This window comes from Fragaria vesca, linkage group LG3 (assembly GCF_000184155.1).
Source record: "Fragaria vesca subsp. vesca linkage group LG3, FraVesHawaii_1.0, whole genome shotgun sequence".
Classification (NCBI taxonomy): domain Eukaryota; kingdom Viridiplantae; phylum Streptophyta; class Magnoliopsida; order Rosales; family Rosaceae; genus Fragaria; species Fragaria vesca.
In genome coordinates, this window is record NC_020493.1 from 15,525,552 (window position 1) to 15,543,636 (window position 18,085).

Below are 18,085 nucleotides of genomic sequence, written 5' to 3' on the forward strand. Positions count from 1 at the left end.
CTATGGTCTTCCAGATATTAGAGGTTTACAATTTCAACGGGGAAAGGACCGTTGAAAATATTTGAAGTTTTGTTCAACTACTTTGAGACCGGTAAAATTAAAAACCAGCTGGGATATAAAGAATCTATACAATAATTTGATATAGCAAGAAGCAGTAGTGATGTGAAGTTCATTGAAGGGGGGAAGTGTGGAACGTTTTCATTAAGATTCCATCGAGACAAATGTAACAATAAAAACAATAAACAGTAAATGTGGCATCTTAACATCGTGTACCCAAGATAGTCCTGAGCTACGATGATCCAAATATGCAAGATATAGATATTTTAGGGAAGAGATGAGATATCCCAAAATGGGTGCTCCTATGTGTGCACCTAGGCCTAGTGAAGAATTTTGCACTTCCAAGTTTCTTCTACTTCTAGTCTATTCATCTACTTCTAGCCTATGCTTGGTGAATTTTGCACTTGCAAGTTTCATCTACTTCTAGCCTATGCTGGGTGAATTTTGCACTTGCAAGTTTCATCTACTTCTAGTCTATTCTTGAAAAAGAGTTTTAATTAAAGACACAAATAATCAGAAAGCAATTTTTATTGCCTAGAAAAACAATAAAAAGAACAAGTGCTCATGGTCTTGATCCCTCCTCTTTGTCCCTAATCCAACCCAATCCAATCATTCTAACCCTTACAAATAGAAGGAGAAGCCTCCCTTTCCAGTACTTACCTAATGTCTCCCTTGCTATGACAATCACAGGGCAAAGATTCTATAATTCACATGACAGATTAGGCAATGCACACTACTCTTACATGTAAATATGAAAGATGGTAGAAGCTTTAGGCATACAAGAAAAGCAGACCAAACCATCCTAACTATCCACAAACATGAAAGTACAATTCTTGCTGGTTGCTGGAGGAGCTGATCATTGAGAAGCTCACCCATAGAATTCTTTGTGTGCATACCATGCAATACCATTCTCTGTATATATTGTTCATTAATTCCCCTAATGGAAAATGGCAAAACTTTCATTGCTCATAGAAAGTAGTCAGGTGCAGGTTTTTTGGCCGGCGTGCCTCTTGATTCCTGCATTTTACCACAATCTTTAAGTGTCAAATACAAGGGAACCAAACCAGGAAGTGTTTGTCCAGATGGGACATTCTGAATTAGTAAAAAAGCAAAAAAAAAAGAAAAAAAAGGAAAAATAAAAAAATGACCATCATCTCAAAAGTTACAAGAAAAAGAGAATACTTGAATAATTAAAAATAATCAAACAACACAGGATTCTGACGTTCACTATGTCAATGCCGTCAACTAGTCATCTTTGGTATGATTGTGGATTGCTTAATACTGTTATTCAGCATACTCAAAGTTATTTATCACCAATTGTACTGCTTCCAACTTTTCTGAAATTTTATTGCTTTGTAAAAGAAATAAGGACATGTTTTAACTGAATGCCTAGACTCTAGATCCAGAGTGTAATACCCACAATAAATGTAGAACATAGACTCGATCGACGAAGTCTCATAAATGCCCCAGTCTCATTAAAAAGAAAAGAAGAAAAAAAAAAGTGATCAATTGCAAGTCAATTTGATGTACAACCTGTGGGGCAGCATCGAAGACTCGGAACTGCTTGTTAAGATTTTCATCCAGCTCAAGGATTGCAGCTACGTTACCACATCTGCAACAGACCAATAGTTGATGTAACTTTTAAGCTCTAAAACAATGGGCAATAAGTTAACTATAGGTATTCGTAATACCTGTAACAGTAATTTGGAGCTGACCATACAGTAACAATCTGATTATTAAACATCCATTTATATCCTTCCATTACCAACTGGTGGGCACGACATATATAGTCAATGTTGTTTGCATGGTTAAATGAAGACACAACACTTCCACCGAACAGGAAACCAGCACCACGTGGACTCAAACCCCAACCATCCACGATATCTTCAGGATCTGACCATAGTAGGTCACACATAGCACCATCATGAGGTACTTCTTGCTTCCGATCAATTGTTCGTATCTGCCAAAATAAGGGATTAGTCACATATTACATAAAGACTTCTATATTAGATGTTAAAGGTGACAATGACAATTATAAAAGCTAGGATGGATGCTCAGACCTGATCCAAAGTTGAAATGGCAGGCGAAAGACCACCATGGACACTGAAAATCTTATTCTCAATGAGAGCTGACAGACTGTAATGATACAACATTAAAAATCAAAAGCTGTAAGGAATTACAAAGATAATATACCATAAAAGCTAAAACAAAAGTAAAGCAACTCTTAAGAAAAATAGGTGACTCGAAATTTGTCAAGAATTTGAGGAATATAAACATTAATTTAAATTTCCTAGTAGATCTATCACTCATGGTCTATTAAGAGAAAACAAACTAAGATTCTATTATCATAATCACACTGTTTAACTGGACCAGAGGGCTTGTTTCTTTCTTTTTCATTAGGTTAGTTGAATTGAGCCATCACAGTTTCCTCCCACCATCACCTAGCCTGCCACCAGAGCCAAGGCTAGGGGGCTCCTTTCCATGTCAAACAAAACCAACTGATGGTTTAAGATCAGATACCAATGCCTTCAACGGAAGGAAATTTTACATTTCAAAATAGTTAACTTTCTGACCTTCAACAGACAGGTGTATGGGGTTTTATGAGATAGAAAGTGGCAAACCTTAGGTAATCAAATATATCAGTGCAATATCTCCAAACATTGACAGATCCATATTTCCGTAGACACTCATCATAGAATCCATACACCTGTCTAGAAAGGATAGCCGGTAAATATTTTGAATGATTAAGAACCAAATAACAGGCACCAGTTGAAGAAACTTAACCTGTGTTATCTGTCGACTCTCATGGTTCCCTCTAATGAGTGTTATCCGATCCGGATATCTCACCTGGTTGTAACCAAAAATTTAAATAACGGTTCAGTATAACTCCAAAGACTAAATCAACATGAGTGTAACTGCATAGTCTACATAATGCTGAGCTAAAAAAAAACATAGATAGCTAATTAAGTTAACGTGTACTCGTTCACCACACCCAATGAAATAAACAAAAAAAAAACATGATGTGGAATCATCTCTTAATATGAACAGAACTTAAGACATGGATGCCTAAATGTTTTTTCTCTGGTCAACTCAGATGACTCAACAAAAAGAATATCGGCACTTCATAGGCCAGCATCATTTCTTTTTTCTTTTCTTTTTTTAATTTCTTTTTGTTTGGCAAGGGGATAAACAATCTCATGTTACTGTATCCGCATAATTCCTAGTCTTCAAAATGAAGAGATCACCCCAGATAGAAATTTCAATAGGCTTTTAGGCCTTCCCAATTCTTCCCTAATATGTTTCTGCTTCTTTAGACAGGTTGATGACTCAAACTGTGTGTCTATCATTAGTATGCTTTAGGGCCCTAATCTTTTTCTGCCTCTTTAGACAGGTTGATGACTCAACATGTGTCTCTATCAATTAAACATAGGTATGCTACTTAAGATGCAAAATTCTACCAAAACTTTATATGTTCTACCTCAGAGTTCAGTATTTTTCATTTTCAGAATTCATTGTCTTGAAGAAAAAAAGAAAAAGAGAACAGAAGAAAACAAAATTGAACTTAAATGATACTGTTTCCTAAACCACCATGAATCAATATTTGCACTCATTTGTGAAGTTGGACAACTAAAACTTAATAGAATGAAGTACTCAATTTGAGAAGCTCTAACCAGAGCCTAACCTATCATATGCAATATGGTTAGATACTGAATAATTTGTCCACTCTAGTTTTTCTTCTATATGATTACATGAGTTCATGCAAATGATACAGAGAGGCTAGGCCTGGGTCCGAATATGTCCTAGTCTTTTCTATCATACAATGTTTGCATCAGCACTAGTGAAGGGATTTGATAAACAGCTTTTGTGGTTTATGCGAAGAATGTAACTAAACCATTGCATTCAATTTGGTTGCCACAAAAGTCTCTACATAAACAACCATCTACTGAAGCCAAACAGATCCTACCATATGAAACACGGCTTTAAATTTCAAAATAACACAGTTCTAGAACTAAAGTTTCAAATGTAGTAGAGGTAGAACCCATAGATCTTCTTGATGCTATAAAGAGCATACAGAAGTATAATATAAAGGCCGAGAAAGTCAGGCGAAACATAGAGAAGAGTAAAGACTATCACCTTCAGGGCAAGTAGGAGTAGAAATGTCTCCACCGAATAGAAACCTCTGTCAACGAAATCTCCCAGAAACAAGTAGTTAGTCTTGGGGCAATCGCCTCCCACTTTGAAAAGCTCTTTCATGTCATAAAACTGACCGTGGATGTCACCGCATATCTATTCACAGAACACAGCAACAACAGTAACCGGTTAGCCTGAAGGCCCGAACTACACTTGCAAAACTCGAAGCACAGTATTCAACTTCAGCAGAAATCAAAAGCAGCCGTAATCCAATACAAATGACACCTAAAGTTGATGTTCCAGTTTACTAAACCCTACACATATTTCTCCTAATCACTTTTTCGCAGCGAAAACCCTAACAAACCAAATCTCTAACAAATCGAACCCGAAACCTAAAGAATACGATTAACTATAAGATGAGAAAATCCAAACGCATAGCTTAGTGAATCCAAAACGACTCCATCGAATCAATAAGCTCGAAATCAGAAAGGGAGAAGAAGATTACAGTGACGGGAGCATCAACACGCTGGACGTTGCTCTCTTCGACGAGAATTTCCATGGCTTTGAGGCAGAGAGCCTTCACTTCCGACTCTTTGAGAGGCTCGCATTTCTTGAGCTGCTCTATTTGTCTGTCTAGGTCAGAAGACATCTCTCTCTACTTCTTCTTCTTCTTCTTCCTCGGATGCAGACCTAAACCTAGACCTAGAGCTCTACCTCTCTCAGAGTCAGAGACTCTCGTCCGCGCTCAAAACAGTGAGAGATTGTGAATCTGTGACTATCTCTCACTCCGCGACCCTTGTCTTTCAATTTCAATTTTCAATTTCTTTTTCTTTATTTGTGAGGGCTCTCAGTTCTCTTGTCTCAGTCGTGACTTTGCTTCACACTTTTGTTCGTTAAATTACACCATCAGCCCTTTATTTTTAAACTATTTGGTCCTTCAAGTGTTAACTAATTCGCTAATACTACTTCTCAAATTTATTTTTTTTATACGAAAAATAAAAATAAATTACAAAAATAGACCTCTCAGACAACCCGAGTTTACATTATAAAAAAACAAGGTTTTAGTAGCCAAGCTAAGAATTCTATTACTCCATATGTGACCATCATCCAGAAGTTGGTGTCCTTCATTCATGAGCCATGACGTCCGTCATAAAGTTGTCTTCTCTATACACATGATTGAAAGAAATAGAAGAGAATTTGAATGATCTTGCAATGTTCTTGATATCTTGAATGATCTTGAGTAGTCTCCAAGGGGTGCTAATTCTCTCATTAACAGCGTCTATTATCAGTTTTGAGTCGCTTTCCACTTGAATACTGTGGCAACCTTGTTCTTTTGCTTTGACTAAGTTATCTCTTAGCGCTATTGACCGTGGATCATTCGTGTACTGATATTATCTCAAATTAACCACCTTTTAAAGTGTTGGGTTTTATTCACAAAAGACATTGGTACAATTATGAATGATCTACCCACTTATATGTTATATTTTATTTATCACTTTTTCAACGTGGAATCTCTCATCTCCAACAAATATGTCTCCTCATAGTCAATCCTAGGGCAGTGTGAGAAACCTTGTGCCACGAGACAAGCCTTATATCTCAAGACTTCATTCTTCTCATTACGTTTTCTAACAAAGACTCATTTATGTCCTACAGGCTTTACACTTGGTGGGGTCAGCACTACCGGACCAAATATATGTCTCTTTGTTAGAGAATCTAATTCTACCTGGATTGCTTCTTTCCATTCAGACCAATCTACTCTTAATTGACATTCTGCAACAGAGCGTGGTTCGATATCAACATGCTCTATAATCTCTTGAGCAACTGAATAAGCAAATATCTCATCGACGAGAATGAAATTTTATTCTAATGTCATGCATGCTAGCATAATTCAATGAGATTTCTCTACTCTCTGAAAATAATTCAATCATTGAGGCGTCCCCCAATATTGATTCATAGACATAACTATAATCAGAGATGATTTCATGAGACGGATTTTCAACATCAATAATCAATGGATTGGGTTGTGCTTTACCCGCCTTTTTCCTTGGCTGAGTATCCATTGAACCAAGTGGCCTCCTCATTTTCCTTTGGGGAGCCTCGGCCTCAATTACATATCCACTAGGTGTAGTTACAGCGCCGTGCGTGATTAGCATAGTAGCGTCGTGTCCCTTTTTAGGGATTTCCAACCTTGCAAGCACGTTTGCAGCTAATATATGAGATCATGTCACTTTAGTGATATCAGAAAATGTATCAGGCATCGAATCTGCTACATTCTGAAAATCAAGTATTCTACGCACTTCACTTTCACATTGTGCGGTTCAGGGATCAAGTTGAGACAGAGTATGTACAAACCACGACAATTCATGTCGTACATGTTGAACATTTATGTTCTTATCTCCCCCTAATGACGGGAAGACTGTCTCATCAAAGTGACAATCCGCAAATCGAGCGGTAAAACAATCACCTGTCAAGGGTTCTAAGTAGCGAACAATGGTTGGTGAATCGTAGCCAAAATAAATACATAAACATCTATGAGGACCCATTTTAGTGTGTTGTGAAGCGCAATTGGCACATAAACTGCACAACCAAATATGCATAAGTGTGAAATATCAGGCTGATATCCAGTTACCATTTGGTACTCAGAAAACGGTTGGTTGACAGTGGGTCTAAAACGAATAAGTAAAGTTGCATGCAATATTGCATAACCCCAAACGGAAATATACCAGTGCCTTACCAAAGTTCAAGCTACCATTTTCGTTATTTAATATTGATTTTCCGCGAGACCATTTGGGTGTGTACAAAGAAATATGATATCAAATATCAATCCACAATTATGTGCAATAGTTATCGAAATTCTTCGATATAAACTCTCTAGTATTATCAAGTCTACTTGACTGATTGGGATGATATGGATAGTGAGCCCAATATATAATCTGAGCTAGAAGTTATATTTTAAGCAGCATTATATAACTAGTAGACGATAATGCGACACGTGACCAACGTGTATGCATATCAACCAACACCATAAAATATCAAATATGTCTACAACTTGGTTGAATCTGTTTACGGAATCCTCTTTGGATTCAATGTAATTAAGAACATAATGAGAATTAATACATGTGTCCTTTGCATAGGATGGTATCCTAATTTTTCAAAATAATAGGCTTTACAAAATGAGTGATTGGCTTTAATAGTAACCAATAAAGATTTGGTTTAGCCATAAAGTCATATTTGACTTGAGAAGCATAATAGGGAACAATTACACCAATATGTGCATAAAAAAACATCCCAGAGCCGCCTGAAAATTTTGGATACCAGAGATATAGACACAAGGAACTAACTAAAACAATGCAAATTAAATATAAACTAACCTTAGTTAGATAAGCAGAGCCGTAGACTCATCTCCTGGTCGACTCGTTAATAGAACATGTCATTCTCTTGAAGCCCAAGCTCAGTGTTGCAGACTTGTGCTTCGAATTTAACAGTCATATGATATACGACTACAATTTACATATATAGAGCTGACTGCTGAAAAGTTTTTAAGATTACAAATTAGCCAGCTGGAACATCCCTCAGAAAATTAAAAGGAGAGAAAACAAAAGTTGCTAGAGCTTACTGTTCGAGATCGGTCCGGGGCTTTTCTTCTAGTTTGGTTCAAATGCTCCCCATGCGGTGTTGTTTGTTGTTGCTGGCGTCTGTAGAGGTGGGGTTTTCTTCGCTTTAAAATTTGTGAGCAGATCCTAATGAATGGTTCTATATTAATAATTTTTTCATTCACAAATAAACTTTATTGTTAGTCAAACATGGATGACAATAATCCTGAGCGGGTAGGGTACCTACGGGTATTCGATTCTAATGGGGGTGATATATGGGGATAAACGGGTAATAGGGATGGTGATCCCTAGATTCTTAACTCGGGTACATGGCGAGTATATTATTTTGATATTCGTCTCATCCCCACCCATTAAAGATGGAAAAATTATTATACTGTTTAACGAAATTACTTTCATGTCCTTCTGTTATGTCTCTTGACCTAATTTTTTCCTTATTAGAATAGATTACACTATTGATAGAACTTCTAGATCATTTGGGAGACTCTATGTTGCCTATAGACTTTTCTATCAATGAATGAGTACACAATTATTATCGTTATATTCTCTCATATAACACGTTATCCTTTGTTCTAACCCTTAGTTGATAGCCGAGAGAAAAATTTATGAGAGTTCATACCCAAAAACCCTAAAATAAAAAATAACAAAAATAAAAAAAACCTAGATCCGTGTGCTGTCTTCCTTGCCGTGAAGCGCCATGTGCTTCTCATTGAAACAGACCGGCCCGGAATTCACCAAAACCTAGAAAATTCAAATCATAAATCCATAAGCCAACGGCACTGAAAAATCGAAAGCACAAAAAGAGAAACAAACCCTGCACAGAGGAATTATGATGTACTCACATTTCAACATATGGGTATGCATGGATGATTGTTAAGGGAGTTTATGCATTACTTGACGTTATTCAGAGATTCAAGGAACATGATAAGCCACCAACACATTTGGGCTCTACTATCTAGTATGGATTATATTGCGGAATTCCTTATTAAGTTATAATTAATTATATTTTACCCCCCGAACTATAGAGGCACTTTTAATTTCATACCCAAGTATGAAATTCGAACGTTTGGGTACCTGAAGTTATTATTGTTAGACATGTTCATACCCAGGGTTAAAATCTCCGTTACAAAAATGTTATTTTCATGTGTGTCAGTTAACTGATGACGTGTCACTGTCACATATATTAGATAAGAGCATCTTCATCCATATAGTCAAATATTTTTGTCAAATTGAAATTTTACTTGTGACATGATAATTGTCATTTTGGCTAAAATCTACTCTAACCAATACGTCAAATTTGAATGATTTTTTTGTTTTAATAAATTCTATTTTGTTCATTTTGTTTTTGTTTTGGTAACAGAAGAGAGAGTGGAGAGGGAAAAGGGGGAGAGAGAAAGAAACAATAAAAAATTAAATGACTATGGGAGTCGGTGATGTCAAATTTGACATGAAGAGGCTCAATGTCAAATCCACGTCAAATTTGACACATTGATTAAAGTGGGTTTTAGAGTATTTTCTTATTGCAAATCCACTTATAGCTCAAAAATATGATCCAGGCCTTCATCCATGTCAAAGGACGACCCAACAAAAAAAATTCATCTCTACCCATGAAAAAAAACCTACCCAAACCACCATTGGGTCATTACCTGGGTCAGACCCATGACCAGGCCATCATTTTAAAGACTTAGGCCTTCCCAATGCCAACTTAGCATGAGCTATGGGGCCCGCCATATGCATTGACGAAGAGAGAGAAGAGAGAACACAGTCAACTTATGCGTGAAAATCACGCAAGAATGTCGTTCAGCCTCAACACTGTGGTAACCACGCTTTTATCCTCTTGCTCGAGGATGATGGGGCCCACATGTGTCTAAAGCAGATTGGAAAACTCATCCAACGACTTGTATATTAATTGGTCAAGAGAGACAAAGTGATTGATAATATAATTATGTGGTTATGTTTAGGTTTTGGAAGTATAATTATCATTGCAACCACTGAGGTTATTCAGAAAATGGAAGTTACGAATGTTAGTGAAATAAGTGTTCAACATCATAATTACAAGAGCAGTCAAAAGGATTGGAAGAAGATGTGTTTTGGAATTGTTTAAGATAAACTATGTTGACAAAGTTCTTCATTGGTATGCAATGATGCAACGGAGAGACATCTACATATTAAGAGAGGCAAATTGCAAAAGATCATTATTTAAGCAAAATAAAGTGAACTAATAGCATTAGCAAACTATATGCTTCGATTTCATTCTTTCAGGACGAATAAAACATTATAGTTCATTCATGTTCATATATTTCATATGTTGTTTGCTGCATAATAAGGTTGTACAACTATAGATGCTGCTAATGTGATAGCAAATTTGCAGACAAATGATTTTCTAGTATGAAATAAATTTTTAGTCTACAATTTTATATTAAAATTTTGTTAAGACTGTTTATATGCTTATATTGCAGATCATTACTTAAGTTTAAACATATATGTGTTACTGTGTTTTGTGGTAATTCATGTGGTTTTATTTGCTGCATTGTGATTTTGGAATGATGGTGATTTAATAATTCTCCAAGCTATCCTTAGGTTCGTTGTAGTTAAATATAGTTGACAGAATTTTGGAACAGGTTATTAATGCGAATTGAATTCAAAGTACACACTATAGTATATACTATGTTATATATATTTTTAGATTCTAAACAATGTCAAGTTCAGTGGTTAGATATCTTGATGAACTAGACATTGTATAAAGAAAAATGCAGACATAATATGACTAGTATTTAAGTTCAAGCATTGAACACAAGGAAGAAAATTTCGGTGATTACGGAAATTTCGACCCTCTAAAATATGAAAATTTCGGGGAAATATTGATTGCAGTAAAAAAATGAGAAAATTGACGGAAATTTGAAGAAAAACAAGGAAATTTTAAACCAAACTTTAAGAGATGTTTGTTTTCAATATTATATACTATATTTGAAATGAAAACCTTGAATAAACATTGATCTATAGGGAGTTATAGTAAGTTAAGGTAAAAATATTAGTGCTGAACCGTTAATAATTCTTAAAAGTTTACTTTAAACATTTTTTTATTTTTATGGAAGTGTAGGTAAAAAAGTTAGTTAGGATTAGACATTTACCTAATTGTTTACTTTTCAGATTCGGAAAAAAAACCAATATATATTATAAAGATATTAAGATTAACAAGTTTGATAGTTAGTAGGGTTAGTTAAGGTGTTAGCTTTGTACCAACCCAAGCAAGGTTCGAAGCCCTGTAAATGCAAAATTGATCATTTTGCAGAGCATGATAGCCGGTAAAAACATTTCGGCTTGGACAGGTGGCAGGACCACATGCGGAGGCAGGGGAAATTTTCAGCAGGAAAATTGATGTTGGGATTTGAAACTTTCGCCGAGTTTTCTAAAATATCGCCAAATATCGTTATGTTTTGTGAAATATCGCGATATATCGAGATTTTCGGGTGAACAATTCTGGGAAGGAAAAGATATATCGCTAGATGAAAAAAACAAAAAATCATTTTTGGTCAACTCATAATCTGTTAGAATTTGAAATTCATTGAATACAGTTATAAAGTTTTATCTGATTTAAGTTTTTGAAAAAGCAGTAAAGCAGTTAGGTCATCTCCAAAAATTGGTCTAAAACCTATAATAGGTTTAGGTTTTGTAAAATTTCATTTCTAACTTATTATTTAAGTTGAGCTAAAATAGGATTTACTTAAAATGTGTCATATTTTAATCAACCAAATAGGACCAAACCTGTAATTTATGAGTGAGTGGGTTTAGGGTGTGAGCCATTTGTTGGATTTTATTAATATAAAATAGTTATATGTGATATAATATTATTAAACAATGATATAAAATGATTAATTATTAAAATAGTTTGGGGTTTCACTCTGTGATCAATTAATAATATAAAATGATTAAATAGGTTTGAGTTTTAACTTAATGGGTTGGAGATACAAAACTTATATGAATAATTATAGGTTTATCTGACCTAAAATTTGAATGTAGGTTTAGGTTTTAGACCAATTGTTAGAGATGCCTTTAGAAAGACATATTGTTTTTTTATGATACTATAATGTATAACTCGACTATATAAATGTCGGATTTGGTCCATGTTGATACACAAGTGTTATTCTCATCAAAAGTCTCATTAACTTAGAAAATCATAAAGGTGGAATCAAGAGATGACCACGATAGACGACTTAAGTTCTTACAACAAGTTTTCAAGAGACAAGTGCGTCAACGGACATAATAAAAAGATATTCCAAGTGTGACAACAGAAGATCAACGGATCTCCAACACATAAGAAGATCATAATGGATCACCGAAGTTATTCAAGTAAGTTTTATGTTATTTCAGTTTATGTAAATTCTAGTAATGATAGATACTATTGTTGCTACCCCGACAACATGTAATGTTTAAGTTCATGTATTCATTATGAGATAGATTTTATTAAGTAGTGAATTCATGTAATACCCCGAAAATTTGATATTAGTTTCTAATATTATTTGGGAATTTTCGAGTTAGAAGTTAGTGGGTTTTTGAGGTTCGAAAGAAGAGTGGAAGTGTTTGGACGCATAATTTACCCGAAAGGGTTCTTTTTTCTTTAAGGGTCATAGAGTTGACTTTTTATTTGTTGGGTTTCTTGAGAAACTTCCTTCATGAAAGTTGTAGAGTTTGGCGATACGAGTTCGTAGACACACGGCATGTGTAAAACGGATGTCGTATGAAAAAATTACAATCAGAGGAAGTTAGTTTCAGATTTTGAAAAGTTTTGGAAAGTTTGGGATTATTTTTGGAAACCCTAAAATCAGAAGTCTCTCTTCTCTCTCCTCTCTCTTTCTCCCCAGCTTCCCGACGCCAGAACTTCACCAATGAAGAACTCGGTCGTCCGGCCACTGATCAAGACGCCACCAGTCCCATTCGACTCACACAGGTCCCCTCTCCATTTCTGGGGCAGTGCTATTCGTCATCTTGCCGCCTAGACGCCGCCACGAAGTGGCGGAGCTGCTGTGGTCTCGCCAGATTTTCGCTTGATTTCGATAGCGATTTGAATTGGGGTTTGGTGAGTCTTGCTCTCCTCCTTCCTCTAGAGATGTTTATGCTTCTTTGGTGATCTTAAGATTGAAGTTTGGGGCGCTAGGTTGCAGATTTGGGGGCGGAGCTTGTGGTGGTTGTTTGAGGCAGTTCAAGGCTGAATCGAGCTTAGCCTCAGGTATAAAAAGTGTTCCTTTTGTTGTGATCTTCAAGTTTGCTGTTTTGAGTTTGCTCAATTTCTGAAATTTTGGGGAGGCGCGTGGGGCTCACTTGCCGCCACCTGTGGCGGCGCGTCCGGCAGTGTTTGTGGCTTTAGTTTTCTGTGGTTAGCTAGCTCTTGCTGTTGTGAGCTTGTTTGAGAAGTGGAAATTCTAGGTTGTGAGCAAAGATTGCATCGTAGGTGCTATGTTAATCATTGATGTTTTTTAAGTTGTAAACTTTGGAAGTTGAGCTTGGAGGCAGCATGGTTAGGTTGTTGAGTATCCGACGACCTTAGGAGGTCTCGGAGGAAGGATTGTCCTCCTTTGGGCAACCTTTAGGCTAAGGTTTGGTTAGGGTGCTTTGTTCTTTTTGTTCAAGTGGTTACTAAGGTTATTAATTGTGTTAAATAGGTAGCTTGTGGAGTTGATATTTGAGCTTGACTTTTGAGTTTATTGTGAAGATGCAGCAAGAAATCCTAGGAATTTAGATGAGTAAAATCTCACCAAGGTTCACGTGGACCAAATTATTATGGACATTTTGATGATGATGTTGAATTAAAGAATATGTTATTGTTTGTTTTTTTAAATATATGATATTTTTAATGTTCATGTGATCATAATATTATTGGTTCTTGATAGATTATTATTGTGGGAATGTCTATGTTTGTTCATATAAATATATCTATGTGAAAAGATATAATTTTTATGATGTGCTCTTTGGGTTGTTGATGATGATATTATTATATTATTCGTTGTTTGGATTGGGTTCTAAACCTTTAATTGGGTAATTGGTTACGGTTATGATGCTATTATTATATTGTGAGTAAATCTCACATGGGTTCATAAAGGAACCGAATTTACTTTATAGTTTATTTTTGCTAATTGTGAAGTTGTTCCTTGAAGGAAAATGATTTTTGTTTTTAAATATAAAAAAGCTTGATCGTCAACGGCTAATGGTAAGTGAAAACAAGTTTTCTGTTAATAATATAATTTTTTCAAAAGGACTTCCGATCAGGAGTCCTAATTGGAGTTGGTAGATTATTCTTGTTTTAAATATTGTGATGTTGAAATATGGTTGTTGTTTGTGCATTAGTTGTGGAATGGTGCCTTAGAGGTGATTGTGTGTATTAGTTGTGGATGTGTGTGCTTAGTGGTGATTGTGTGTATTAGATTAGGAGCCTTCGTGGTGGATCAGGAACCAAGCCTTGGTCGGGTGATTGGTTACGGTCAGTTTAGAACTTTAGTCTGTTTGTCAGTATTTCATGGGGGATGACTAAGTGTTGACGAACTCATAAGTAAGAGTAGAGAAATGATTGTGTGATGTTCTTATGTGTTGTCATTTAAATTTCTTGCTTTGAGTATCTCCTGAACTATGCTTATCTGCAGGAGATTCATTAATCTTAATTGTGTGATTTTAATAGAATTCCTGAACTACATTTTTTGCATGATTCATTTATGATTTTGATTGATTGTGAATTGTTGTGTTTTCTTATTTCTCTCTTTGAATTCTTTTACTTTTAGGCGATTCTTGAACTAAATTGCTAATGCAGGAATTACCAGTTTTATCTTATGTGATGTTGGAATTGTTGAGTTATTATTTTGGGAATTACTCATACAAGTTTTTTAGCTTACCGGGTTTGTTGTTTTACAACCTGGTGCACCAATTCATGGTGTAGGGGTTAGACCTGCAGGTGGTGTTTCAGCAGGGTTGAGGTGGAGGCATAGTAGCAGGGTTTTAGATGTTGTACACTTTATATTATTATATTTGGTAGACAGTATTAAACTCACGTGAGTGATTTCATTTTCTTGACTTTCAAGTGTATGTAAACAAAGAAATGTAATATTTAACTCAGCGTTGAGTTGTGTGACATTTACATTTCAGAATTTGAGTTTTAGTTTTCTTTGAAGTTTTTTGAATAGGTTTTGGGATTATTAATATTTTGAGATGTATCATGCCTAAATTTTTGGAAAATTATCCTTCAAAAATTGGGGTGTGACAATTCAAATCGAACAATACACTAAAAGAACAGCCACACAATAACTCAAGAGAAGCAAGCACAAAAATCTCATCAAAAGAGGTCGATCGTTGGCAACAGATCGATCATTTGTCCGACTCTTACTTTTTCTTAATTTTGTTGCCTTCTTTCTCTATGAGCTGCTTTGTGCTTTTGATTCCCACTATGCAGAACTTAATCTTAATTTTTAATCGCTAGGGAGTTGTACATTCAATTTTCAACTATGTAAAAGCATGTTGAAATTCTTTGACATTCAATTTCTTTCCCAATTAATAAGGTTGAAGTTTTATTTAATGATTTTTCATGAAGACTGATTCATGAAGTTTATGTGTGAGTGTTTTGGAGGCCTACTTAGTATGCATGCTAGGGATCTAATACTTTGATTGTTTGATGTCCGCATAATGTTGGATTCCTTAGATCGTGTAGAGAAGTAAGTGAGTATACTCTACCATAGGTTTAGTAGGACGCTACGTAATTTGCAAATGGTTAGTGATTGCTCAGTCTCTTTCGAACTAATTAAATGATATATGCATTTTGATTGTTGAACATAATAAACATATATGCATATTGCATTGCTTGAAAATAGTTTAGGTGTATATCACTTCTTTTTTGATGTACAAAATAAGAAAGAGTTACAAATAATGTTCAAAGCGTACCAATCAAATCTTTAATAAACGAGAATTGGCTTTATATAATAGATCTATGATTATTCTCATATTTTTATTTGAATAAAGATAACATGACCAGTCATTTTAGCTAGTTATGAAATTTCAAACTAAGGCCATCTATAACAATTCAAGTTATGGGCATCAAAATTGTGCATGCATGGTCCATCAGGGGTAATAATCCACGAACAATTTCTACATTTATCTTGGTTTGCAGCGTACATGTCTGCCGAGTGTTGAGTAATCTGGTGATTTTCATTTATCCAATGAAATTGACACTTGAAAAATGTCTGGTAGATCAAATCAGTTCGAAAAGAGAATTCAAAAGAGGCATGAAGGGCGAGGCGATGGATCCCAAGATCATCGTCAAAGGACCAACAATGAGCTAGGAGAACCACGTCTCTGCCCAACTCATTAGCTATTGTAACATGAACTTTTCTTAATGGCTAGCTAGCTGCACACGTAGTTAGGAACAAGAAAAGTAGCGATACAAGTAAATTGTTGTGAATGCAAGATGCCATGACTATGTGAAGGAGAGAACTACATTTCTTCATATAAAGGTTCACTATTTATAGTGCTTCATATTTAATGTATTTACAAAAGTATAATTATACATCTAATTATTTGCTTGGGAGAATTTTGCTGGAAAATTTAATTTAGGTTCATATTCATATTTGTTCACCTTAAATAGTATTACATTTGATTACTAAAGGGGGGATGGTTTTTATTTTTGCTAGAGAATTTAATTAATATAGATTTACGTTCTTTTATACTTTATCGCTCCAAATTTGATTACCAGTTGATTTGTTAATATAAATTACATTCTTACCATGTCTGAATATATTGATTTTTATTTCCATAAATGTTTTATTGGATCTATGTGTGAACTTCAATGGTTGTTGCTAAATAATTCATATTTTTTGGATCCATGTCTCAATATAAAGGTTCGCTATATATATATTGTTTCCCTTGGGTGGATTTTGCTAGAAAGTTCAATCTAGGTTATGTTCATTATTTATTCGTTTTGATTAGTATTTAGTTTTACTAGAATTTAATTAATATAGATTCATGTCCCTTTAAATTTTGTGTAGGGGTTACGACCAATACAATCGTTCAAGAGTTATGTAGCATGAATTCGCTTGCGAGCGTTACGAGTCGTGAAGCTCATTGGTTTCAAAAAGTCAAAAAGACTTTCCTGTGGGTGGGAATTGGACTTTCGTTGTTGGGCCTGAGCTATCTGGTTACGTATTTGGGATGTAGGAGGGTTCAGGGCCTAGCATCTTGAACCAATAAGTTTGTGGGCCTTGAGTCCTATTGCAGTTTATTTACTTTCGTTTATTTTAATTTTTGTTTTTTAGGCCATGTATGTGACAGAAGGTTACCTGCTACTCTATGGATTTACGTGTGTGGAGGTATTGGTGTACCATATCATAGAAATCTTTATCGAGCAGGGCGTCATCCCACATATTGCTCATTGAGTCGCGTGTATTATCAATGATCTTTTACAGATTCCGAGTTCTTACGCGTCCCCGCGTTTCCTTCAAGCCATCTTTGTGGCTGACCTTTTAGCTTTTTATGTCTATATCGCTTTATTTTATTTGGGTTGTATTATACTTGAAGAGGAGTTTTCTTCTATTTAATAAAGGTTGTCAGCTAGTTTCACAAAATAAAAATGTCCCTTCAAACTTTATCGCACCAAATTTGTTACCATTTCATTTTTGAATTATATATGTGGAGTTCTCATTTGAAATTAAAATGTAAGACTCCTTATTTAGCTCATTTTTAGGTCACATTTTCACATCTCCACCATTCAGTGTCTAGAACATAGTGTGTAGATCATTCATGCAAAGTTTCATCTAATTTAAAGATCATTTGTGCTTCCGTAATCGCGATTTACACAAATGGTTCTGTTTGAAAAAATTTTGTTTTGTAGATTCATTTAATCTAATTCGGTACCGACACTAACGCTATATTGAGATAGTTGAATTTGTCCACAAGTCTATTTCTTTTCAATCCTAGAAATGAATCTCATCCAAATCCAAGTCAAAATATTTTAATTTTAAGTATCTCTCTTTCTAAAAGAGCAGCAACCTTGCCTACAAAATCTTTGTTCGGTGGTGGCCTTTGGCTACGCCGATGTTGCTGCCGAGTGGAGAGTTATATATATAGAAAATTTCATATAAATCCACTTTGGGACATTTTCTCCCACATAGATTCACCCAAATATTTTTACCCACATAAGTAAACTTTTAAGCCTAAATATGTCATTTTGCTTTTACGATGTACTTAAAATACCCTCATGTCTTTACACCAAGTCAGTTCCTCTCTCATTTGCGATAATACTCTCTCTCTCTCTC

The 18,085-nt window shown here is 35.2% G+C and overlaps 1 protein-coding gene across 1 annotated transcript; it reads right to left on the bottom strand.

Annotated features, from left to right (window-relative positions):
• Positions 1-568: 568 nt before the first annotated feature.
• On the bottom strand, positions 569-5,051 carry LOC101293669 (serine/threonine-protein phosphatase PP-X isozyme 2-like). The gene is made up of 8 exons (XM_004294367.1): positions 4,694-5,051; positions 4,192-4,344; positions 2,842-2,904; positions 2,679-2,764; positions 2,118-2,193; positions 1,749-2,017; positions 1,591-1,669; positions 569-1,074 (listed from the first exon to the last, which is right to left on the bottom strand). The coding sequence occupies exons 1-8, from the start codon at positions 4,835-4,837 to the stop codon at positions 1,024-1,026; spliced, it is 921 nt and encodes a 306-aa protein (XP_004294415.1). The 5' UTR covers positions 4,838-5,051; the 3' UTR covers positions 569-1,023.
• Positions 5,052-18,085: the final 13,034 nt, after the last annotated feature.